Raw genomic sequence first — 26,798 nt, 5'->3', positions numbered from 1 at the left:
TTTGTTTGCACTGATGGACTATTTATTTATTTATTAAGTTAAATGCACTGGCACTTTATATATAGATATGTATAGTTTAGCAAATGTGATTGTGTATGTGGAAGCATGCTAAGTTTATTTTTGTTGACCTTACTTTTAAATAAATTCTTGGACAGAGAGCACTATGAAGTCTTATTATTTCTCTGTATTAGAGGCCCTGTGTGTGAAGGATATGTCAGTGTAAATCTCCCTGCTTGGTTAAATTGTGGGTTAGAGGTAAAATGGATTCATGTGTTACAAGCTATTGACATGTTAATGACCCGTCTGCAGCTAGCTCCTTATTTCAAAGGGATGTTAAACCTGTTTACTGTGATTAGAGGTGACTCATGTTATGTATTCTGATTGCTTCATTATGCGGTGCCAGGCTGCCCAGCTAATGTGTTCTGTACACCTTGTAATTAACTTCCCTGATGTCATTATTTAAAGAAAATGTGTCTCAGGTCGGCTTCGAATTGTCTGGCTATATTCTGTATGAGAAACTCCAGAGTGGGTGAAAAGGGGGTGGAGCTCCCATTGTTCCTTGATTAAGGATTTAGCTTGTAAAACTGTATTTATAACCAGCAGCAAGCTGCCAATAAATCAGTCTTGGTTCCAGCATTCGGTCTTGACTCATGTGTGGATGATCCTGTGATGTTCTTGTATGGAGAGGAGGGAATGCTTGACGGGGATATCATACCGATACCGTCACAATTGGTTGGCAGCAGCGGGATCTTCCCTTCTACTCTCCCTTACACCAGGACTCCAAGCAGACACTGGGAACAGTGAATGGAAGGCTGCTACACCCTGCTTAAAAGAACTACTGGAAGTTCGTGGAAGGATTGCTAGCAACAAAACCAAGCGGGTCATCATAGAAGAATTAATGGAGCTAGACCAGGAGAACGTGATTGCAGCAACGCCAGCAGTACAAGAGATGGAGACACCAGTGATTCAGGAGGAGTCACCAACCAACAAGCTAATGAGAGAGAAGCTAGCGTGGTTCAGCCCGAACCCAACGCCGGATGTGGTGCTGAAAGTGATGGACCTGTTAGCGAAGGAGGATAAACACATAAGAGATGCAGAGCTACAGAAGGATAAACAAATAAGAGATGCAGAGCTACAGTTAAAACTGGCAGCAGTCCAACAAGCAGCCGCACATTCTCCAAACAGTGAGTACAGCACAGCAGACACAAGGAAGATTCCGTTTAGCGCTTTTAAAGCTTTTGATGAAAAGGACTGTGAGATTGATAACTACCTGGCAGATTTTGAGCGACAATGTAACCTGCACCGAATAGCTAGAGGAGACTGGGTTGCAATATTGTCAGGCAAACTGTCAGGCAAAGCTTCTGATGCTTTCCGGACCGTGCCAGATCAGGATATCCATAGCTACGCCAGGGTTAAAGAAGTGCTCCTGGCTCGTTATGCAGTAACCTCAGAGTCCCACCGACAGAAGTTCAGGGACTCACGCAAAACCACGAAAGACTCTTATGCGGAATGGGCATGCCAGTTGTCCCTGTCGGCCTCTAACTGGGTTAACAGCAGCCAGGCCACCACCGCAGAGGACATTTTGCAACTAATGCTCCTGGAGCAATTTTACAATCACATCCAGACGGACGTCAAAGATTGGGTGAGAGATCGCAGGCCCATGACTCTACCAGAGGCCGCGAAGTTGGTGGATGAATATGCGGATACTCGCAAGACAAACCAGGTCACACCACGGGTACAACCTCCACGACCAACGGCGCCCTCACACCCACCAGCCGCTAGATACCAACCGCCTAACAGACCGATGACATCGAGCCCTCGCTATCCACGCCAGGAGGACAACGAACAACGCTGCTTCCGGTGCAAACAGTTGGGTCACTTCAAGCAGAATTGCCCCCTGAATGACAACACCAGATCAAATTGGTCTCAACCTGGGTACCGCCCACCAGCAGCAGCCCATTGTGTAGACTCGGCTTGGGATCCCCAGGAGCTGGGTCAGGAAGAACCATTGGGCACCCCTTACGAAGCCCTCATGGTACAATCTGTTATTACGGACAACAGGGAACACCATTGTCAGCTGGTCATGGGCGACAGCCATGAGCCGGAGGGGCCCTGGAGGGAGCTGGGCAGAAAGAGGCACCGCCAGCTACCCTCCAAGAAGAAGAGGTCCTGGAAGTCATATAACCAGCGGACCTGGGAGGAGAAGAAGCGACTGGAGGAGATGGAATCGCAGCGGGCGCCCCAGATGCGGGCCGAGATGTTCGCCAAGGGCCCACCGGTGGCCCCTTACACCACCACCCAGTTCCTGATGATGAAGGACCACGTGGAAAGCCTGCAGGACATGAGCAAGCAGGAGCTGATCCGTGAATACATGGAGCTGGAGGAGTGCATAAGCCGCATGGAGGAGGAGAACAACCACCTGAGGTCACAGCAGGCTGACCCCCCCAGGCTCCATGAACTGGAGATGGAGCTGGAGAAGCTCCAAGAGGAGAACCGGCGGCTGCGGAGGGAGCAGGGGGTGGCTGACCTTATGGGGCTCTGATTCCCCTCCCCCCCCCGGACTCTGAGCACCAGTGCTACAGCATTTCAACAAATATAACTTTTCCTTTTTATGAATCTCCTGTGATAACCTGCCCCTCCCATAGCGGGACACCTAGACGGCGGCGCACAGACCCATTCGCCGTCTTTACGCTGACTTCTGGTGACTCTGCAGATCGCACAAAGACTTGGGGACTGACCAGCGTGTGATCTGACGACCCGGTGGCATACCTGAGTCGGAAGCAGTTACCAATGGAGGTCAGTCACGCCAAACGGAGTTAACCTCGGACTAAAAGCTCTGAACCCATCAACCCTACTGGACCAGGGAAGGTCCAACCGGGTTTGCCGGAGCAGGGAGAAAAAGGGGGGCCATTGTGAAGGATATGTCAGTGTAAATCTCCCTGCTTGGTTAAATTGTGGGTTAGAGGTAAAATGGATTCATGTGTTACAAGCTATTGACATGTTAATGACCCGTCTGCAGCTAGCTCCTTATTTCAAAGGGATGTTAAACCTGTTTACTGTGATTAGAGGTGACTCATGTTATGTATTCTGATTGCTTCATTATGCTGTGCCAGGCTGCCCAGCTAATGTGTTCTGTACACCTTGTAATTAACTTCCCTGATGTCATTATTTAAAGAAAATGTGTCTCAGGTCGAATTGTCCGGCTATATTCTGTATGAGAAACTCCAGAGTGGGTGAAAAGGGGGTGGAGCTCCCATTGTTCCTTGATTAAGGATTTAGCTTGTAAAACTGTATTTATAACCAGCAGCAAGCTGCCAATAAATCAGTCTTGGTTCCAGCATTCGGTCTTGACTCATGTGTGGATGATCCTGTGATGTTCTTGTATGGAGAGGAGGGAATGCTGGACGGGGATATCATACCGATACCGTCACACTGTGTCTAGTGGAAAGCTCTGTCAGGCTGCTTGTGAGGAGAGGGGCACCTTATTCAAAATGCTGCTTATGCTGTTTTGACCTCCTGTGATATAGAGGACTTCCTCAAATACTATATTGGGTTACATATTGTGTTTTACATCATATTGCACAAGAGTTAGAAGCATATATTTATTTGGGATTGCATTTATTACGTTTATTTTTTCACATATAAATTGGTATATTCCAGGTTCATACCATTCAGTGATGTTGCACTAAGTTACTAAGTGAGTCACTATATTCTATATTGATTTGGATTGGTTAATTTATAGCAGGGGATCGCTGCACTAATTCATTGGTAAATTTGTGTCTGGGTTTGTGTGAATCACAAGATATTGGTAGCAGCTCTCAAACAATTGTATGTGTGTAGTTAGTAAGGAGTGTTTACAGCAGTGCAGGTACGGTTTTGTATTTATTAAGCTTACTTGAGGGCTTTACCAGGGGAAGAGGTGTGCCTCACTAGTAAGAATAGCTTTAAATAGATGAATTTTACACCTGTACCCTAGACTTGAAAAAAGTCCAACACTAGCTTTAACCTTTCTGGGTAGAGTTGGAAAGGGTTGAAATCTCTTCAGCTATTTATTTCTGTCTCTGTCACCACTGGGGGGGGGGGGGTCCATCCACCTGCTGTTCCCTTATCGATGAGACAGAAAAAAAGGCATGCATCTTTAAAATGGGATACAAGCAGCAATTAGAAACAATTAAAAAATACAAGTTTAGTCAAATGGAGGAGAAAACGTTTCCTTTGGACATTGATAAGCGTTGTTTGTGCAGAGGTGATATTAATTTGTGTTGTGGTGGCGGTGGGGAGGAGGAGGGTTTTAGTTACCAGTGTCAAACTGATGGGCTCACAGTCTGAAATTTCTTCAACTTGTTTATTGAGTTTATAACTAGACAATCCAGAAATCAAACAAAATAAGGGTACATGTGTGCAGGAGTTACATAGAACACCTCCATTGGGTGTCACATGGAGCAATTTGCAGAAAGATGAGATCAAGAAATGATATAAATAGTAGGCATTATATAATTCTAAATATAAATTAAACCAAACTGATAAGATAGATATCAGATGAAATGGTACCACCTAATCACTAACCAGCTCATTGGTAGTGTTTGTTAGAAACCTACTTAGTCAAAATCTCATGTTATATTGTAGAGCCAAGTTATTGATGAAGTACAAAAAATGGGCTACCATTATGAACAGCAAAATAGAAAAGCAACATAGAACCAAGAGGAAGAGGAGGAAAGGAAAGACCAGAAGTGTGGTATAAAATCCACAGGAAAGGAAAGAGATAAGAAATAGAGTAAAAGCAGAAAAAGACCAGCCGAGAATTCCCCAAAGCTAGCCTGGTCCCCAACCTACAGCTAGAATATAAGAATAAGTTACCAAAGCATAGGCACTGTTTCGTTAAAGTCCGGGGTAAACAATGTTTAATCCAAGGCTGCCAAACTTGATCAAACTTGCCAATTTTATCTTTGCCAATGGCTTCCATTTTCACATGAAACAGAGCTTGATTCATCCTATGTTTAACTTTGGCTACAATTATAGATGGGGACTTCCAAGCTCTGGCTATAGTTTGTTTTGTGGCAAGACTTTAAATTGACCATGTGTCATATTAATTGGCTTCAAATTTAGAAGAGTAGTTGATGGGCCCGGCTGAATGCATAGCTCGATCACCTCTGACTCCATTGCGTATATCGTGCTCTAAAAATCTGGTACCACTGGGAAATCCCACCAAATCTCAACATGTGAGTACCAACATCTGAACAGCCACTAAAACAATTAGCCGATAAATTAGGGATATATTTAGCAATTCTAGGAACCAAATACCATCTGGCTAAAACCATGTAATTGGCTTTCGGCGAGGAAGACTTGGTTGCAGACCATATCTCTGACTGTTCTGCCATATCAAAGTTGTGCCCTAAGCCACGCTCCCATTTAGCAACATAAGATGGAGGACCCACATCAGGCTTGACCACCAAGTAATTGTAGAGAATCAAAATAAGTCCTCTGATATGTGGGTCATATTTACAAATATTTTTGAAGCAGGACAACTGTTTTAGTACGACATCTGTCTGTATGAAGGGAATATCCACATTTTTTATTTGTAAACAATGAAACAGCTCCGAATGGGGAAGTCCAAACGTCTCACAAAGGGCTGGGAAGAACTGAAATATTGTTGCAGTGATTAGCTTATATAATCAGATGAGACCAGCTGCGGTTCACACCTGAAAGATGCGGGAGAATCCCAGGCCAAAAAAAAGCTGGATTTCTGACAAAGGAAAGGAGTGGGATATGGGGTGACTGCAGGCCGTATACTGTTTTGCACTTGTCCTAAATCAGGAAAGGGAATGTCTCATAACAGGATTAAATACAGAAGCTAGGTCAACCTGTTGTATTCACAATAGGTTAGCTACAGACATAGGATCACAGTCAACTGACTCAATCGCAACCCAAAGGATTTCATGGTATGGTATTTAGGTAATTGTGCGATAGTAAGTGGCAAAGCTTGGTAGTCCTAGACCCCCCTGAAGATTGGAGAGAAATAAAGTAGTTTTAGGAATATGTGGTTTAGATGTGCCCCAAATAAAGGTCACAACATATGGGTTGTATAATCTAGGGTTGTCCCGATACCACTTTTTTAGGACCGAGTACAAGTACCGATACTTTTTTTCAAGTAGTCGCTGATACCGAATACCGATACTTTTTTTAAATGTGTCCCCAAATGCAGCCATGTCCCCCCCATATGCAGCCATGTCCCCCACATATGCAGCCATGTCCCTCTAGCCATGTCCCTCACATATGCAGCCATGTCCCTCTAGCCATGTCTCTCACATATGCAGCCATCTCCCTCTAGCCATGTCCCTCACATATGCAGCCATGTCCCTCTAGCCATGTCCCTCACATATGCAGCCATGTCCCTCTAGCCATGTCCCTCACATATGCAGCCATGTCCCTCTAGCCATGTCCCTCACATATGCAGCAATGTCCCTCTAGCCATGTCCCTCACATGTGCAGCCATGTCCCTCTAGCCATGTCCCTCACATGTGCAGCCATGTCCCTCTAGCCATGTCCCTCACATATGCAGCCATGTCCCTCTAGCCATGTCCCTCACATATGCAGCCATGTCCCTCCAGCCAATTACCCCATACCTTTGCCGCCGAAAGCCGCCCCCACCGCATGGAGAAAATCACAGCGTTCATTTGAATAGCTGTTTTGCCCGCGTGTATAGACACTCCCCCTTGCTCGGAATTGGACAGATCACATTCACCCATCCAATCCCGAGCAAGGGGGAGTGTCTATACGCGCGGGAACACTACAGCTATTCAAATGAAAGCTGTGATGTTCCCGCACGCTGTTTAACCCATGCGGCGGCTTTCGATGGGGCGGCGGGGGGGGAAAGTATTCTATTTAGGTATCGGGGTATTTGCGCGAGTACGAGTACTCCCGCAAATACTCGGTATCGGTCCCGATACCGATACTGGTATCGGTATCTGGACAACCCTAGTATAATCCGTAGGAAGTATGATGGCAAAGGGATTTGTAGGAGAGATATCAAAATTTGGACTACATTAATTTTACCTATCCAGAAAACAGAAAGGAAGGACCATTGCGTCAAGAGTTCAGTAACTTGCTTCAGCATTGTCGAAAAATTTGCGGTGAGCTGGATGAGAAGGAAGACTGCAGCACACCCACTAAAATTGTAACGCTTTCTTAGCTAGTTGCAACGCCAATGGGGATAAAGAGAAGTTCAATGCAGTAGATTTTGCAGGTTAATCGATAGACCCGAGATATTAGCAAAGCGATTAAGGATGGTCTGGAGTTTGGAGGCAGACACTTGTGGTGTCGATAAGAAAAGGAGAATATCATCTGCGAATAAATCCAGTTCTAGGCCTTTAATATTGGGATCTGACCGAATTAGTTGAGCCAGCGGCTTGATCAGGAGGACAAACAATAATGGGGAGTGTGTACATCCTTGAAGTGTGCCCCTCCTTATGCTAAACAGATCTGATTTATAACCAGCTTATTTAATATATGCTCTTGGTTTCTCACATAAGGCTGGGACCCAATCCATAAAGTGAGGACCAAAGCCTAATTTTTTTAAAGTAAAATGCATGTAAGTCCATGATACAGTGTCACACGCTATTTTTAATATTCAGGGAAAGGAAACAAGATGGGATAAGTCTTAACTTGGCCGCATGGTTGAGGAGTACAGCTCTGCATATGTTGTCACTGGCTTTGACAGATTGGAATAAACCCGACTTGATCACAGTATATAAGACCTCTGATTACTTTGTTCAATCATGTCATGAGAACCTTAGCAAGAAGCTTAACATCAATATTATGCAACAGTATGGAATGATCGTTTGTCTATCTAGTATCATCCGTTTGAGGTTTCGGGAGCATACAAATTATGGTCGTCAAGGTTTCTTTGACTAGAAGAGGGGTCAGGATGCCTGAAAATTTCCTGTAATAACAGTCTGAAAACCCATCATTGCCTGGGCATTCATTGGGTTTCAAGGCCTTAATGGCAATGAAGACTTACTCAGAAGAGTGATTTTTGAGAAAAGGACTTCTGCCTTAGTTCTATTCAGTTCAGAGTCTGGTGAATACAGAGTTGCTAAGCACGAACGAAAATGTGAAGAATCTTAACCGGATTACTTGTTTAGGTGTCATGTGTCAATTTTAAGCAAACAAGTTTAGCAGGTTTATTGAGTGATTTAAGGGTCCATGCTAACAAAGTATCTGGTTTGTTTGCTTTGTGCCTTACCCATCGCAATTTTTTATCTTCCAACTCTGTAAGAAACAAATAGAATTTTAAACAAGCTTTATCCAATTTTAGCTTCATAGCGGGGAAGGGATTGGCCTGAAATGCAGCATATTAAAATCGGTTTCAAGTTTCTGACAAAGAAGTTTGTGTTCGCTATGATTTTTTAGTTTTTTTTCATAAGCATTGCGGTACTATGAAAAACCTGAATAAAATGTAATGTAATGGTTTTTGTGACTCCCATAACGTGAGCAGTGAGACATTTGGGGAGTCGTTATGCTTTAATTAATCCTTAGAAGGAATCTCAATATCCATTTAATATTAAGACACTACGAGGCATCTTCCGATCTCAGAATGGGGAGGCAATCGTTGTGCAAACTGCATTATGATAAAAAAGATGATGGGTATGATCAAATACATAAGAATTTCCAGAGCGATCTTTATACAGGCAGTCCCCAGATTACAAAGAAGGTTCTGTAGGTTTGTTCTGAAGTTGAATTTGTATGTTCTTTTGGATAGCATAGGGAAGGGTCCACATCCCTGGAATGTTTGTTTTGCTGTCTGTCACTGTGACAAATAGATTTTTAACATGTTGGGCTGTTGTGGAAAAAAGGTTGGTGATAAAGCTTCAGTGGAGACACCTTTTCACATGAAATCCATTTTTGTTTAGTGTTTTATGTATCGTAGATTCTCTAACAGGCATGTTAGCATATGCCAGAGACTTTTGTAAGTCTTTAGCTGACACTCTAGGATTCTTCTTCACCTCATTGAGCAGTCTGTGCTGTGCTCTTGCAGTCATCTTTACAGGACGGCCACTTCTAGGGAGAGTAGTAGCAGTGCTGAACTTTCTCCATTTATAGACAATTTGTCTTACCGTGGACTGATGAACAGCAAGGCTTTTGGAGATACTTTTATAACCCTTTCTAGCTTCATGCACGTCAACAATTCTTAATTGTAGGTTTTCTGAGAGCTCTTTTGTGCGAGGCATCATTCACATCAGGCAAGGCTTCTTGTGAAAAGAAAACCCAGAACTGGTGTGTGTTTTTTTTATATTGCAGGGCAGCTGTAACTAACACCTCCAATCTCATCTCATTGATTGGACTCCAGTTGGCTGACACCTCACTCCAATTAGCTCTTGGAGATGTCATTAGTCTAGGGGTTCACATACCTTTTCCACCTGCACTGTGAATGTTTACATGGTGCGTTCAATAAAAACATGGTAACATTTAATTATTTGGGTGTTATTAGTTTAAGGAGACTGTAAATGTCTCTTGTTGTGACTTAGATGAAGATCAGACCACATTTTATGACCAATTTGTGCAGAAATAGATATCATCCATATATTGCAACTATATATATATATATATATATATATATATATATATATATATATATATATATATATATATATTGAGGGTAGGACCCTGTGCTGTGTGAGAAATTGCTGGTTTACGTCAAATTCTGGAGAAAAAGACACACTAATTGGACAGCTGTGTGTCCAGCTATATAGTTCTGATCTGACATGGCTCAGGACCCCACCCCACAGACAGGAGGTCTGTGGTGATAGGCAGGTGACTCCCAAATCTCTCTGAGAGAAGTCAGAGAGTGGATGCATCTTTGCAGGAGGCAAATGTCATTAAGGACTGGAGAAAGCGAGGTTTGAGCTTGACTCCAGGAAACTGTTCTGAGGGACAGAAATTGTGCAGCAAGACGCTGACAGAAGAAGCTAGGTGTGTGCTTACCGTTGGGAAATGGGTAGTTCTGAGGAGCAGAACTTGGGCCTAAGCTAAAGGCCTGAAATAGCCAGATGGCAAGTGTGTAAAAGTCAGGAGGCTAAACTGTTGAGTTTTGCAAGATACAGGAATGGTGGAACCCCCTGCGAGGGCTACTATTGTATTTGTGAACTTTCGTGTTTTTAAATAAAAGTGGGCTACTAGGCCCTTAAAAAACTCAGTTCTTGATTGGCGTACTCACTGGAAAATGCATCTATTGCTGGAGTCTAATAACCCCAATCTTACAATATATATATATATATATGTATGTATCAATTAAAATTAAAGAGGAAAAAAGAACAACAAATCATGTCAGCTGGAGCCACAAGTAGCCATCTGGGTCGTGAAATACCAAAACACTCAGACTAAGTCAGCCTATCAACCTGGTCATCTTAATCAGTTACAGCTCCTTCCTATGGAAGGGAAATATAAATCAAAACCAAATATCAAAGGTAAGAGAGGTGAGATGGGAAATGGGTGAGAAATGTGGAAAGGGAAGAAAGGGATGGAGAATGGTAAGAATAAAAAGGAGAGAGAGCAGGAAAAAAGGGAAACATGCAATTATCAGGATTATCTGAGAAAAACGCAACGTGATCACCCAGAAGTATCAGGGTGAAATTAAACATACAACATCATTAGGTGTAACTAAAGCTAAACTGGAAGCTGAGTGACAATGTGAACCTGCTAGATCGTGAGAGCGGGCTGCCTGTTGTAAATCTTGTATGACATGTTACAATTCCTCAGAACAACAAACAAACTTAGAGCCATGATAGACGAAGTGTACCGCAAATGGGAAACCCCACTGGTAGAAGACTTAATGGCATTGAAGAACTTGTAGTTGAGGTTTTGATGCTCGACATTTAGTAATTGTAAGCTGAGAAAGTTCGGCAAAGATCTGATAATTGTACCTTGGAATGCCAGGTTATCTTCCTTCTTGGCAGCGGGCAAAAGCTGCTCTTTACTACGGTAGTAATAAAGTTTGGCGATAATATCATGGGGTGAACCTTTGGGTTTAGGAGTATGGGCCCTTAGGGAACCTGTAAATTTCTAGAAATTCAATTAGGATAGCTGGTTGTAGCCCCTGATAGGGCCAGCATGGTGGCTTGTAGATCAAGCAGAGTTTTAGGGATCCCCTGACACGCAATTTGGAACGTCTAGCCCTATTCTTGTAATCTTCCAGATGGGATTGGAGCATAGTATCGTCCTCTAAGATTTTCTGCCATATAGTCTTGAGTATGCTTTTCAAGCTCATCAAACCTCATGTCCAACTCTGCTGTATGGTGGCTCAAATCCTGAATTTTATGGGTGAGGCAACCAGTAATATTTTCTGATGTTTGTTTTAGGGCCTTGTGTAGAATTGTATCAATCTGTATAAGATATATAAGTAAGGCTGGGGATGCAGTATTAGTTTGTACTATGGATTGTAAAGCCACTGCATCTGAATCAGACTCGCCCTAAGCATCTAGCTGTGTCTACGGGAGCTTCGGTGAACGAGTTGTGCCTGCTTGGGAAGATGGCACCTGTGCCATATTAGCTGGGGCTCAGGCCAGAGTGCCCTTGATCGATTTGGTCATCATCTTCAGCCAGGGTCCCCCAAAAACCACGCTGACAGCTCAGAGTGATGCTTTGATGGTGCGGGAAGTAGTGGGTGACAGCTGAATCAATTGAGCGGATGTTGAAGGCGGTATTCCTGTCCTTCTGGGAGCGGAGCTCTAGGCATGCATGTCTGCTCAGCTAGACCTTGCACATATGCTCTGCTCAGAGGCAGAAATTTTCATTAAAGTTAATGAAGATGATGTTATACATATATCAGTACAGCTCAGATGTTAACTATTGTTTAGGATATTGTTAACATTTCCACAAGAAATTAGGAAATGGCAGCTGGAACCAAACAACTCGACAACCATCTACTGTCCACCCAACAACTGGTTCCAGTGCTTTGTTCCTCTATAAAAATGCAACGTACCTTATCTTTTGATAGACAGCAGTGGCAGTCACAGGTGAAACAATACTGGCGCTGCAATTGGACCTGGCGTAAATGTGTGGACATCTTCACATCAATGTAACTAATGGTCAGCTGTAAAATTTAAAAAACATGGGTTCTATTTACTATCTATACAATGAACACACTTTGGACAGTCAGAACACAAAAATTAGACGTATAATAATAGAAACATATGAACAAGATATCTAAACATTTTTGGGAATCATTTGGAAAATATAAATTTCTATTTAAAAGCAGCAAAAGTGATGCATCGATTACATATTATCCATGTATTCAAGGGTATAAATGTAGGATGTTCTGAAAAATTATAACTAAACCTAATTAACTTTCTCAGTTATAATTAAACTATAACAAAAGTCAAAACATTTTTTTTTGCTATTATTAATGCTCTGCTTTATAGGGAGATTCCTCTGTTCTTGCTGTCCCAGAACCACAACAGTAGGTGCAAAGAGCAAATCTTTCCAAATTCAAGGCTAAAATCATCTTAGACACTTGTTGTCAAGGTGTACCATTTGGAAGATTTCTCTTTCATTGCTGTTATAATGACAAATGCAACATTTTCATTTCTGTTGCGCTAACCATATGAGTAAATCTCCCCAGTGGGGTCCCAGGCATAAAAAAACAAATAAACAAAGGTTTTATCTTTTCCCTACTTTATCCAAAAAAAAAATTGTTTTGACTTTAATGTAATTGTATCGATAAAACTGTTGTCGGGTTTTATTTAGAAACATTTCAAATCTCTGTAGCTACGCCTGATGAGTTTTACACACCATCACTTTATTTCTTTTTTAAATCAAATTTGATTTAAAGTAACAGAATAGCTACAAAGCATAATGTGAATATACAAAACAAAAGAAAGCTTTTGGAATTATCTCTGCTAACCTTCTGAAAATGATAATTGCTCGGCTGTCAAAAATGTAATACTTTAAACTGGAATACTAATGAGATACTACTGACCTAGAACAACTGTGCTCCTTTACCCTGACTTTATACTTGTTCTAGGTCAGTGGTTCAAAGTATTGAAACCAAAAGATCAGATGATAGCAATTGCAGAGGGGATTTAGCAAAGGCAGAATATGCAATTCTCCCTGGAAAAGTTTCCAATATCATGAGCGAAAACACAGTCAGAATATCATGTGTAGTTGAAGCACAGAAGCCAAGTTGTGCTCCTCAGGATTTCAAACAATTGTATAGAAAATAAGGTAGTCTTAAAACCAAAAATCAATAGACTGTGCATTGCAACCAAAAATAACTTCCCATTTATTTTCTCTTTGCTTTCAACAAAGCCTCCTAGGGTATCCATTATATCAAACAGAAGTCTTTCAAAAATTGCACTATTTTTATTTTCTAAATATTCAGATTCATGATCCCCTGCTGTTATCCCGTTAACAGACACATGTGATTTTCCTTAGATGTTTCAAAGCAAGCAGCCAAGCACATTTTTTTTTCAGTTTACAAAAATAAAAACCAGATAAAATGGACACGGAATTGACAATTAGCCATATTCTTACTGTATATACATAAACAATACACACAGAAACAAAAATAAAGAAAAACTTCTTTCACATCTGTGGTTCTGGACTGTTCTACTAACTATTTGAGGAGTATTCAGTTAGAAGCAGAGTCAAATCTCTCAAGGTTTAAGGACTTGAGAGAAAAATTACAGTATAATGCCTAATCCCCAATTTGCCCTACATAAAGAAAGCCAAAGGGTATAGAAAATGTAAAGGGGAAAAATTACATCAGAAACAATTCTTTTTATATGCTAGAACTGCCATCCCATTGAAAATTGATGAAGAAGATTGCAGGGATTGGACTTCATGATTTTACAAAGGAATGTGGTTCTGATTCAAGCTAGTTACAAGGTTTTTTCTTTTACAAAGGTTTATTTAGAGAGAAGTAAATACAACAAATAAGTGCAACAATATGATGGTTACATCAGACATAAAATGGAGAAAGGGATCCCAACAAAGGGATGCTGTATTCACAGTATAACATTGGTTAGGTTACAAAGTTTTTTCTAGATGCTATCTAAGCCTTGAATGCCTCTCTGGAATGTACCCAGATTCTTTATACTCTTGTTTTCAGGGATGCAGTCAGTTGGGAACAGCATTACACTCATGGTGGACCTGTCCTAAGTTCAGACGGTTTTGGATGCATGTACACTCCATGATATATAATGCTGGTATGGTGAATTGTTAATATTGGTGCCCTCCTAAATTAACCCATTGAAAACATTTGTTTCGGGAACGATTCTAAAAGGTGAGTATTAACCTGCCGATTACTTTCCAAGCCTTTTACCAGATAATCCATTCATGCCAAATGGGTCCAATAAAATGTCAAAATCACCAACTGTGTGTCTTCTCCTTTATTCACCTTTACTCCCCAAATATCTTTAACTCATTACATGTGAAACCCAAAATAAACTCATGTATTGCAGTATTTTATAAACAAATGGAAACAAACATATCTACAGTAGGTGAACCCGATTTTGTGTCAATCTCGCTCTCTTTCTCGGCGAGATTGAGCACCTACGAGCCCCATCGCGGGAGCCAGCGCCGAGCTGGCTTGCCGCGATGGAGACAGAGCCGTCATAGAAGCGACGGGAGATCCGACTTGGATTCCCGCCAATTCTACACGCGTGCAGCGTTTGTTATGAATCCTGAGGGGGAAGTCCCCGCCGGATTTTAAATAAAAATCCGGCATGGGTCCCCCCCTCAGGAGCATACCGGGCCCTTAGGTCTGTTATGGGTTGTAAGGAGAGCCCCCCTACGCCGAAAAAAACGGCGTAGGGGGTCCCCCTACAATCCATACCAGACCCGTATCCAAAGCACGCTACCCGGCCAGCCAGGAAGGGAGTGGGGACGAGCGAGCGCCCCCCCCCCCCTCCTGAGCCGTACCAGGCTGCATGCCCTCAACATGGGGGGGTTGGGTGCTCTGGGGCAGGGGGGCGCACTGCGGCCCCCCACCTCAGAGCACCCTGTCCCCATGTTGATGAGGACAGGGCCCCTTCCCGACAACCCTGGCCGTTGGTTGTCGGGGTATGCGGGCGGGAGGCTTATCGGAATCTGGGAGCCCCCTTTAATAAGGGGGCCCCCAGATACCGGCCCCCCACCCTAAGTGAATGAGTATGGGGTACATCGTACCCCTACCCATTCACCTGCAAGAAAAGTGGTAAAAACACAAATAAACCACACAGTGTATTAAAATATTTTATTAGTCTGCTCCGGAGGCCGCCCCCTGTCTTCTTTATTAGCTCTTTTACCAGGGGGGGCTTCTTCTTTGACGTCTTCGGGTGGGTGGGGGCCGCCGTCTGGTTCTCTTCCACCGCCGGGGGGGGGTGGCTTTTAAAAAAGCCCCCACCCCCCCGGCGGGTTTCCTCCGGCGTCTTCGGCGGGGCTCTTCTTCTTCCGCTATCCCGACGGGTCTTCTCCGCTATCCGGGGGGTCTCGCCGCTCTCCGCTGTTGACTCGTCGCACCCCGGTTCTTCGTCTCGCAGTCCGGTCCCTTCTTCCGTGCTGTACGTCTTCTTCCGCGCTGTGACGTCATGTTCTTCACTTCTCTTCTTCTCCCGATGTTGACTCGCCGGTCCTCCTCGCTGAAATGACGGATGCGCGCCTTGCATCGGACCTATATAGGCCTCACAGTCCCATCATGCTCTGTACCTACCCATGTGATACCTACCACGTGGGTAGGTATCACATGGGTAGGTACAGAGCATGATGGGACTGTGAGGCCTATATAGGTCCGATGCAAGGCGCGCATCCGTCATTTCAGCGAGGAGGACCGGCGAGTCAACATCGGGAGAAGAAGAGAAGTGAAGAACATGACGTCACAGCGCGGAAGAAGACGTACAGCACGGAAGAAGGGACCGGACTGCGAGACGAAGAACCGGGGTGCGACGAGTCAACAGCGGAGAGCGGCGAGACCCCCCGGATAGCGGAGAAGACCCGTCGGGATAGCGGAAGAAGAAGAGCCCCGCCGAAGACGCCGGAGGAAACCCGCCGGGGGGGTGGGGGCTTTTTTAAAAGCCACCCCCCCCGGCGGTGGAAGAGAACCAGACGGCGGCCCCCACCCACCCGAAGACGTCAAAGAAGAAGCCCCCCCTGGTAAAAGAGCTAATAAAGAAGACAGGGGGCGGCCTCCGGAGCAGAAAAATAAAATATTTTAATACACTGTGTGGTTTATTTGTGTTTTTACCACTTTTCTTGCAGGTGAATGGGTAGGGGTACGATGTACCCCATACTCATTTACTTAGGGTGGGGGGGCCGGTATCTGGGGGCCCCCTTATTAAAGGGGGCTCCCAGATTCCGATAAGCCTCCCGCCCGCATACCCCGACAACCAACGGCCAGGGTTGTCGGGAAGGGGCCCTGTCCTCATCAACATGGGGACAGGGTGCTCTGAGGTGGGGGGCCGCAGTGCGCCCCCCTGCCCCAGAGCACCCAACCCCCCCCATGTTGAGGGCATGCAGCCTGGTACGGCTCAGGAGGGGGGGGGGGCGCTCGCTCGTCCCCACTCCCTTCCTGGCTGGCCGGGGAGCGTGCTTTGGATACGGGTCTGGTATGGATTGTAGGGGGACCCCCTACGCCGTTTTTTTCGGCATAGGGGGGCTCTCCTTACAACCCATAACAGACCTAAGGGCCCGGTATGCTCCTGAGGGGGGGACCCATGCCGGATTTTTATTTAAAATCCGGCGGGGACTTCCCCCTCAGGATTCATAACAAACGCCGCACACGTGTAGAATTGGCGGGAATCCAAGTCGGATCTCCCGTCGCTTCTATGACGCGCTTGCTGGGATGTGCTGTCACTATTCCAGTGAGTGTGAGATGTCGGCGAGATCTCGGCACCCTGTCGCCGAGTATCAGCGCGACGCTGTCCTGCTAAAAGCACAATATCACAAACACCTACTGTATGTGCTCACATAAATAAACCAACATCAGTGTACCACCATTGACAAAGTGCTTCACCCGCCAATTGTACAGCCTTTTACTAAATAATCAAATTAAAACTGCTTATCATTCCATTCCAGGTAGGTCAGAGAATCCACAACCATTGGTGTTCCTTCCTCTTAATATAAACAATTATGGTAATGTGATTAGCACATATAATGGTGGCAGGCATATGGGAATCACGGATTTGCACATTATGGCTGGTATTAATGTTCAGCACAGAGAGATCTAAGATTACCACATTTTGGTGGCATGTGGTTTGGGAATCACAGGTCTGAACTTTTTTTTTCATTTAAATGTGAGCATGATTTATTTATTTATATGATTTGCAGTGTTAATCTTTAGTAATTTTTCTTTTGAGTTATAGGAACAGCAAGGATTGTTGATCTACTGACCTACCTGGAATGGATTAATTAATTTGATTATTCGGTAAGAGGCTGCACAAGTGGTGGATGGACCACTGATGTTGGTATATTCACATGTGAGCACACTATAGATAGACTATATTGTCCAAAGTATGAGGACGCCTGTCTTTACATGCACATGAACTTTAATGATATCCCAGTCTTAGTCCATAGGGTTCAATATTGAGTTGGCCCACCCTTTGCAGCTATAGCATTTTCAACTCTTCTGGGAAGGCTCTCCACAAGGTTTAGGAGTGTGTCTACAGGAATGTTTGACCATTCTTTTAGAAGTGAATTTGTGAGGTCAGGCACCGATGTTGGATGTGAAAGGCCTGGCTCGCAGTCTCCACTCTAATTCAAGGTGTTCTATCGGGTTGAGGTCAGGACTCTGTGCAGGCCAGTCATCTGCAGCATAATACTCACATTTTAGAATTGTTCCTGAAGCTTTGGAAAAGCTCTTTAAATTCTTGCTGATGTTTGAATATATTTCTCTTTTAAAAGCAGTAGATGTCATGCTGAAAGCTTATAGTAATGCTTTGTTCTCTATACAGTACTGTTCATTTAATTATCCTTAAAGGGGTTGTAAAGGTACAATTTTTTTTCCTAAATAGCTTCCTTTACCTTAGTGCAGTCCTCCTTCACTTACCTCATCCTTCGATTTTGCTTTTAAATGTCCTTATTTCTTCTGAGAAATCCTCACTTCCTGTTCTTCTGTCTGTAACTGCACACAGTAATGCAAGGCTTTCACCCTGGTGTGGAGTGTCGTGCTCACCCCCTCCCTTGGACTACAGGAGAGCCAGGACGCCCACTAACACACAGCTCCTTTCTCTATCTGCAATGTAGAGAGCGTCCTGACTCTCCTGTAGTCCAAGGGAGGGGCGAGCACGACACTCAACACGAGGGAGAAAGTCTTGCATTACTGTGTGGAGTTACAGACAGAAGGACAGGAAGTGAGGATTTCTCAGAAGAAATAAGGACATTTAAAAGCAAAATTGAAGGATGATATAAGTGAAGGAGGACTGCACTAAGGTAAAGGAAGCTATTTAGGAAAAAATAATTGTACCTTTACAACCCCTTTAAGCTCTTTAAGGTATATAGTATGAGATATATGATGTGGAACATCTTCTAATGATTGTTTATACTTCCTGAACGATGTCCTCCTTTGGGTAATTACAGTACTCTGACTTACCACTGGGTATTTGTTTAGATTTCAATGTCGTTTTTTTTTTTTTTTCAATTTTCTCTGACAAATGTAATAAATATTATTGAGAAAGAACTGCCATCCCATCGAACACTGATTGGTAGCTAGAATTTTTTTTCTTTGTTTATGAATAATAAGATTGACATAAGTGTACTTTCAAGGGTTTTCAAAGCCATTTTTGTGTATTAAATAGAGAAGCTATGGTTAGAAACCCATTAAAAGGCATATCTCCCTTTTGGGACAATGTTTTTTGCTACAACTATATTTAGTGTCCCAGCCTACATTTAGTCCTCAGCTCCCCACCCTCACACTACCTGAATAATGGGGTGCTTTTTCCTGTAGAATCCGGTTATTATTTTAATTTAAGGCCTTCGCTTACACAGCCATGTCATCTATTCACATGGATCTGAGAATGGGAAGACTACAACTCCCATCTTCCACTGCAGCAGAGAGACTCACGGATCACACTGGCTTAAGTGAGGTGACATAATCGCCCTTGTAGTCTACTGTTTAATTTCTCCAGCCACATAACAGAAGGTTTGTACCTCCATATAGACCTGGGGTTAAATCATTCATGAGCCTGTGTGCACCTGTGATTGTGGTTGCAATACTCTGCTGACTTGAATGCAAACATTCAATTAATGTACATTTTATTTAATTAATGTGGATGCATTTATAACTTTTTTGCATTAGGTGGACTATGTCTTAATATTTTTTTTTTTACCTGTGTGTTTCACATTTGGGGATCTTCTATCACCTGCAGTCCCAGAGAAGCAACAAGGGTAAATCCCTTCTTACACAATGGTCCTCACAACAGGCGCCCCCTTTTGAATTTTTCCCTTCACCTTCTGTTCCAATGACAACTGCAACATTTTCAATGGTCACCAGGAAACGGTACACAGACAGCAGTGAAAACTTGACAGAGGTCCTAATACTGTCTTGTTATATTAAAAAAAAGTTTTGTGACCATATTCTTTATTGCTGCAAGCATGGGATCCCTATCATTACAAGCATGTGTTTCCTATCCTCACCACTACGAGCATGTGATCTCCAAGACACGGGGTGCATTCTTAAGTAAAGAAATAGTATTTATAGAACCAAGAACAAACTATAAAACAGCATATATCTCACATATAAAAAATATTATCATTTAATTGCTCAAACAAATAAAAGTACATACAAGGGGCATTAAAAATGCAAGTTAACTGTCTGATCAACCACCATATTGTATATAAACCTGAAACTTTGCAACAATATAGCCCTTTAAGTCCACAATGTCTATGCATTTCGCAGTGTGAAGCTGCTTCTTCATGACCCAGTGAATGGATGTTGGGCTTTATATCAGAAAGTCAAATTAATGTAGATATATATATATATATATATATATATTTGAGGCTTTTCTGTCAGCCTGCAATTAGACACTGTTATTAAGAGTTTTTGGATTCCCACAAGCTTCATCAACAGGACTGCCCTTAAAGTAAGTCTATCAGAAAATAGGCACATCAAGCTGAGCATAATATGAAAAGATGGTTACTTGGCTTTCTGGTTGGGATTTTGAAAGCTGTGAACCAGAAGTGCTCAGAGCTGAGTGCTTCCAGGTTCAAAGTCAGCAGAGGAGATCAGGGAAAGGATGTTCTCTGCGCCCCTCCGGCTCACCAGCCTGATGTGATTTTTTGTAGTCTCGGGCTCCAGGGAGGATGATAAAGCCCAGTAACCAATTGAGTTGGAGCACCGGGGGAAGGGGGGGGGGGGGAGTGGCACCCACTAGGGACCATTTTTTACAATAATGCCAGGAGCCAGCCGGTAATGAACTAGCTGGTATTGCAGCTTAGAGCTTGTTTAACCTCTTCAGTCTTTGGATCAACCGAAGGGCTATAGGTTAAGTGAAAATGTGACAAATCAATCAGTGGGTCCAAGGACATGAAGTAAGCAGCTTAAAGTGAATCTGTGCTTTGTCCATTCACAGAAACACAACAGGTTTAAGTAACTGCATATTTCCACAACTACAACTGTATGCTCAATATCTTTCACTTGCCTACCAATTTGTTCAGTCTCTAGGAGCAAAAGGAAAACCTTGTGTAAGTTACATTTCATCAGAGTTATAGTTCACACAGGGTTATGGACTTTCCTCTGCCAACACTGGTTAGCCCAGTGCTGCCACATAGAGGAAATCACGTGTTCCTCTAAATTTTCAAGTACTGGGTATCACCTTGGCTTCTGATTGTGAACAAAGCCAGTGGGTATGGGTTGTTGGGGAGCTGTGCAAAAAATACATCTAAAAATGAATAAACCTTCCTACATCAATCCCAAAAGTTTTTGGGCAATGTCCTAATAGACTTGGTTTATTAAAAAAGTCAGTCATTTTTTTTAAATATAGCAGAATACAATTTTTTTTGGCCTTATAAATCAATGCATTCACCCACTCCTCTCGGTCACTACTGTTTATGTATTGCTGCTGAACGCACTGGTGACCATCTCCCTCCTATGCTATGAACACCCTTTGATGACTCAGCTTCCTGTGAACTACAAGCTGTGTCTGCTGGTGCACTGTGCATCAGCACATCAGACCACAGGCAGCACACATCCTGGAGTGACATCACTGCTCCTGCTTGGGGAACCACTCAAAGAGCTTTGGCAACTAGGACAAGTAGTCATCTAGAGCAGGGGTCTGCAAACTATGGCCCTCCAGTTGTTCAGGAACTACAATTCCCATCATGCCTAGTCATGTCTGTGAATGTCAGAGTTTTACAATGCCTCATGGGATGTGTAGTTTTGCAACAGTTGGAGGGCCATAGTTTGGAGATATCTGATCTAGGGCATAGAACCAGTTAAAAAAATACAAGTTAAAGGAAGGAATTACACTGCTGTAATGAGTGGAGGGCAAGCTACTATGTTATTTATTTTTAAACTTTCCTGTAACAGTCAAGCCTTTCCTCACCCTCGGCTTTTTAAATGTCTCTTTTGGTTAGTAAGGCCATCCATCACACTAATAGGCCAACAAGGAGGCTCTAAGGCCAGGTTCACACTATTGCGAATTGGATGCAGTATTTTTGCATCCAATTCGCAATAGCAGGAGAATGTGACCGGCTCTCTATGGAGCCGGTTCGCATACCTCCGATGTGGCTCTGGTGCAAATTTGCACAGGAGCCCTGTGCGTCTTCTGGTCCGTTTCAGGTCTGAAATCAGCCCAAAATTTGGGAAGAAATCAGATCTGAAACGGCGAACCAGGACACACTGGACCCCTGCTGGGAGCTGCATCGGCATCTAATGTGAACCGAGCCTGAAGGTGGGAAAGGTAGAACCAAGCATAATTTTTATAGGAAACCTTGAGATTCGAATTTGGAAATTTCAGCTGCCTATATCTTTAGGCCTTCTGATTGTTTTGACAATATCTTGTATTAAAATATATATATTATGGCTGTGCCTGTTTTTTATTATTGAAATACACTGACATTATACAGAACACACAAAACTGATATCGATATGAATTTATTTAGATAAATAGTGTTTGTGAATGTATTAACTAGCCAAAAGAAAGTAATGACAGAATTTCATTTAAATCTCATTACAAGACCTAATCACTAAAGAGGTCAACATCTTTTGGAAAGAAACAAATGTGATCTCTGCTGAAGCCAAAAATGAATTAACCTGCATAGTAGAAAGTCACATATTGAACTGATCAAGAGGCAAAAACTTTAGCAAGACTGTTGTATGGCACAGTTCTGCATTGCAGCCGTAGACTCACAAAGACACTATCTGGCTAGAGTTTGCAAATTAGGCTCATGCGTGTGCTACCACAACTTAAAAACAACACTCTGGTAGGTTGATTGGTTTATGACCATTCTGGTTTAAGTGTTTTGCTGACGTTTGTGTGACTGTGGTATTCACCAGGGCAAGGGTCAATGTGACTAGATCTATGTATAAAATAAACAAACACTTAATGCACAAACGGCATCCAAATAATGAAATGCACATTGCCATATGCATATGGCCTGAACTGAGCCATAGGAACTGCATGTATGTTTGTTTTTAATGTGTTTATACTGCTTATTAGGAAAACTATGCTTTTAATGGTGTCAATAAATCACTGATATAGGGTGTCTGGAATATATCACACTCAATGTATTTGACCTCCCATAACCTACATCTCTCACTATTGCTACTTTTTTTCTAATTTTGTAAGCAAAATCATTTCCAGCTCAACTCCTACATATTCTGTCTGTTGTCTGATGGTTCTGTAATTTATTCTGAAAACAACAGGGTTTTCAAGACAGATTGTTCTGTATTTTTTATATACCATACAAAACTGTGAAGACAATACATCTCATTATACTTCTATTTGTTCCATAAACTTGACCCCAAGATTTCCTATCCATGCCCAATTGACCTTCGCCATTTACTAACTGCATACTCTTCTTTCAATCATTTTCTAAATTCAACAAGTAAGGATTTATAATGTGTCATTGATACTGACATGAAGCTTAGGCAGAACAAATAAAGCCATTATATAACACCAATATATAAATACATACTTATTAACCAATGTGTTGATAATACTTAAAAGTAGAACTGAAGCATTTTGCCATCTGTGATTTCCCTTCTCTTCCTTGTTCCACAGGCACAATGGAAAGTTGCCTCCAAAGTAAGGGACAATCCCCTCTTAGTTGTCACCAGGACTAGCGCCCCTCATTTAAAGATTTCCCCTCTATTCCTGTTGAGGTGACAACTGAAAATTTGGGATTTTCTTTCATTCTCAGTGATAATGACCACTAAGATAAATAGAGAGGGCGACAGCAGTAAAAACATGACAGATGTTCAAAATTCCTCTCCACTCTAACCCAAAACAAAACATTTTTTTGGCTGCTATTGCTATTTAAAATGTGGTTTTAAGTGTTAGAACCTCTGTCTCAACTAGGTATGGGATTGGGTGTGTTCGAAATTCCACGTGCCCAATCTCACCAGGAAGCCGACACTGCACACTGCTAATCACAGGCAGTGAGAGATTTTACGATCTGTGCAGCGGGAAATGTCTCACTGCCTGTGATTAGCCGTGTGCAGTGTCGGCTTCCTGACGGGATGGGGCACGTGAAATTTTGAATGCCATCTCTAGTCTCAACTGTTGAGAGTCACCCTCAATATTTAGTAACTGTGAAAGACCCAACCAGGACAGGGGCTTTTGGAGGGAAGTGCTTGGTAGCCTCTTGCTTACTGACTATGGACCCTGGCATTTGAGGAGCTACAAGCGTTCAGGAAGATGTCCTGGCAAGATGACATTACCACATTTAACGCTGTACGCTGCAGTACACCCATGTAAATGAGGGCTTACTGAAAAGGAATAGAGGTGAAATATTCCAATGGGGATACTAGTTCTTTTAAAAGCTTTCTAAAAATAATTTTACACACCTTGAGAGATCTCTTCTCCCTTCGTATTGTGTTCTCAGTGACACACAGATAGCAAAAAAAAAAAATTGTGACGTGGCATACGATATCGGAGACCGCTTCTCGATCACTCATCAATACCTCCATAATAGAGGCCAATTGTAAAGTTTTATTAAGATGGTATATGGTGCCGACTAGACTGGCCACTTTTGTGCATGGAGCTACCTCCAAATGTTTTAGAGGCTGTGGCGAGTTTGGAACCACCTACCACATTTGGTGGACATGCCCAAAGGTCAGAAGGTTCTGGATCAGGGTTTACAATTTTATTTACACTCTTACCCAGTTGAATTTAATTACATTGGCAAAACAAGCTCTTCTGGGTGACAGGGTTGCGGAAGCCTCTAAGGCCCAAAGGCCATTTGACCAGCTTAAAAGGAAATTGTCTTGGCTGATGTTGAATGAAAGATTGACGGCACTAGTCCAGGACGAAATGAAGTTATTCCATAAAGTCTGGGATCCATGGCTTGGATATCTTACTAATGACCCCAGGACACTTGCAACATAGGTAAAGTCTTACATAATGGGCTTCTGGGCGCTGGGCAGTAGCTCCCCCATTTCTCCCTTTCCCCAACTCTCCCCCCCAGCTTTTCTTTACCCCCCCTATCTTTTCTCTCTTTCTCTTAAAGTTCTTAAATACTGGTTTTTATTTTGAGGTGACAGTATCAGTTGATTTATGGGCTTATATTTCAGGGCCCGTGGATACTCGGCCCGTTGGACTTGAGGTCCCTGATGTAGGAGATGGATGCTTTGTTTATACAATTTTGTTGCTGTGTGGTTCACACCTTAGGGCTCTTCTGACATTGTTGATAATGCTGGTGTGTTCTACGTTACACTAAATGACCTATGTATGAGTCCTTGAACACGTTAAATACTGTACAACAACTTGCTGAGATACTTTTGTACTGTCTGTTAAAAACCTTTAATAAACATTATTGAAACATAAAAAATCATGACGTGTTTTAACAATACCCCACTCTATTTAAAACTTAAAAAACAGGTTTGCCTTTAGATAATCTTTAAAGCCAAATTTCATGTTTATGGCAACACTGATACTACCCATGTGATGCATCAATATTTGTTTTTACATATTTTGCTTGTTTATAGCTGCACATATTTCTTATGGGTGCCCAATACCCCTATAAAAATATTGTTGATTACTATTGGGAACCCTTAACACGTGGAATGATGTGTCTGTGCTAATCTCAGACAGCTACAAGAAAACTGTACTTTCTAGCCAAAGTTAGACAAGTATACTAACTGTAGAAAATTCCACTACAGCTGGACAAGTAAGGGTTATTATTATCATTAGATGAACTCATGAGGCAGTACATCATACTTGGTTATTCAGCTAAATTGACTCTTCCCAAGATATTGGTATACAAGTTTTCTTTTTTTACCTCCCTGAGACAGATTTAATGCAAAAAAAAAGCAATTTCAATACAAGAAAGATTAAATATGGGATGATTAGTGGGAGCTGCTGATTTTATTTAAGTGCTTTTTTTATATGTTTTAAAGAAAATTAACTATAAAAGAGTTTCTGGATTCCTCATGCAGGGAAAGACATTTAACATGAATAAGGGTAATTTAGAACTAGGAAAAAACACGGATTGCCCAGCAGCAAGTAAAGACAGTTTAACGCATTGTCTTTTCTTTATTTGTGAGATATGAGTGGTGAATGATGGTTTACCCAACATTCAGAAATGAGGAAGCTTTCAGCAATGTAAATGGATGGAAGTTTACTGTTCCAGGTGTCTGTGACAGGAGGGAGGGATAAGTTAGTTTTCATACCTCTTCACCCTTTAGTATTTTCTTTACTGAACGGAGTTGCAGGCACGTTCCTTCAAACACTATCACGCAGTTTGGATCACAACTGTGGTTTAAAAGGGACATGCTGTTAAAGAAAACACAAAGGCAAAATTAGTATTAAAAAAAATAGTTTTGATACGTACAGTATATATTGGTTGCCATTGCTGACCTCGTTCTGAAAATGGTATTTACCTGGACGTCATTTGACCACGCTTAGCTGGGAAAGCCCCTCCATGCTTAGCATAGTCAAACATACAAGAAAGACTATTGTACGTTAATGGGACTGGAATAATCAGCAGGTGTTTACTGTAGGATTTTTTACCTTAATAAAATTAACTCATATGTACAGTATTATAAGAGATAACGGGACAGTAGTTCTCAATTTTTATAATTTCGGTCAACATTAAGCAACCATTGATGTCGCACCTACATAGCCTCCAATTAGCAGTCTATTCTGGTATTCAGTTTTGAAAAATCTATAAAATAGAACATTCATGGAAAAAGTTAAATATTTGGAGGCTATACAGTATTATTGTTTCTGTTATAAATGTAACCAGGAATGAATCTTTGTCTCTGCTATGTGTGTGACAAATACATGCTGGAAAAAATTGTGTTTAATAGACACGTATCAGATACACATCAATCATGTTTTTTTTAAATATGGAAGACTGCAAATTAGGAAAAGACAAAGAAAATGGGAAAAGAGGATAAAGGGAGAAAGAAAAAGCCAAATGGGCAAAGCTCTGGTTTGCAACAATTTAACAGCACACAGGCCAAAAAAAAAAGCAAGTTTCTCTCAACCAAAAGACGAGAAACATACACACATACTAAGGCCCCGTACACACGGCCGAGGAACTCGACGTGCCAAACACATCGAGTTCCTCGGCCAGTTCAGCCCTGAAGCCGCCGAGGAGCTCGGCGGGCCGAGAGCTCCCATAGAACAACGAGGAAATAGAGAACATGTTCTCTATTTCCTCGTCGA

General features: G+C 42.4%; 1 protein-coding gene across 2 annotated transcripts in view; it reads right to left on the bottom strand.

Moving 5' to 3' along the window:
* The window catches only part of SMYD3 (SET and MYND domain containing 3), a 702,152-nt gene that overhangs the window by 221,278 nt on the left and 454,076 nt on the right, over positions 1 to 26,798 (bottom strand). For both annotated transcript variants that reach the window (XM_040351062.1, XM_040351063.1), the window contains exons 8-9: positions 25,799 to 25,901; positions 11,978 to 12,088 (exon numbers count right to left, since the gene is read on the bottom strand). In XM_040351062.1, coding sequence (XP_040206996.1) covers positions 11,978 to 12,088; positions 25,799 to 25,901 — 214 coding nt within the window. The remainder of the gene's footprint in view (positions 1 to 11,977; positions 12,089 to 25,798; positions 25,902 to 26,798) is intronic.

This window comes from Rana temporaria, chromosome 4 (assembly GCF_905171775.1).
Source record: "Rana temporaria chromosome 4, aRanTem1.1, whole genome shotgun sequence".
NCBI classification, from domain to species: Eukaryota; Metazoa; Chordata; class Amphibia; order Anura; family Ranidae; genus Rana; species Rana temporaria.
This window is presented reverse-complemented; position numbering and strand designations above follow the sequence as displayed.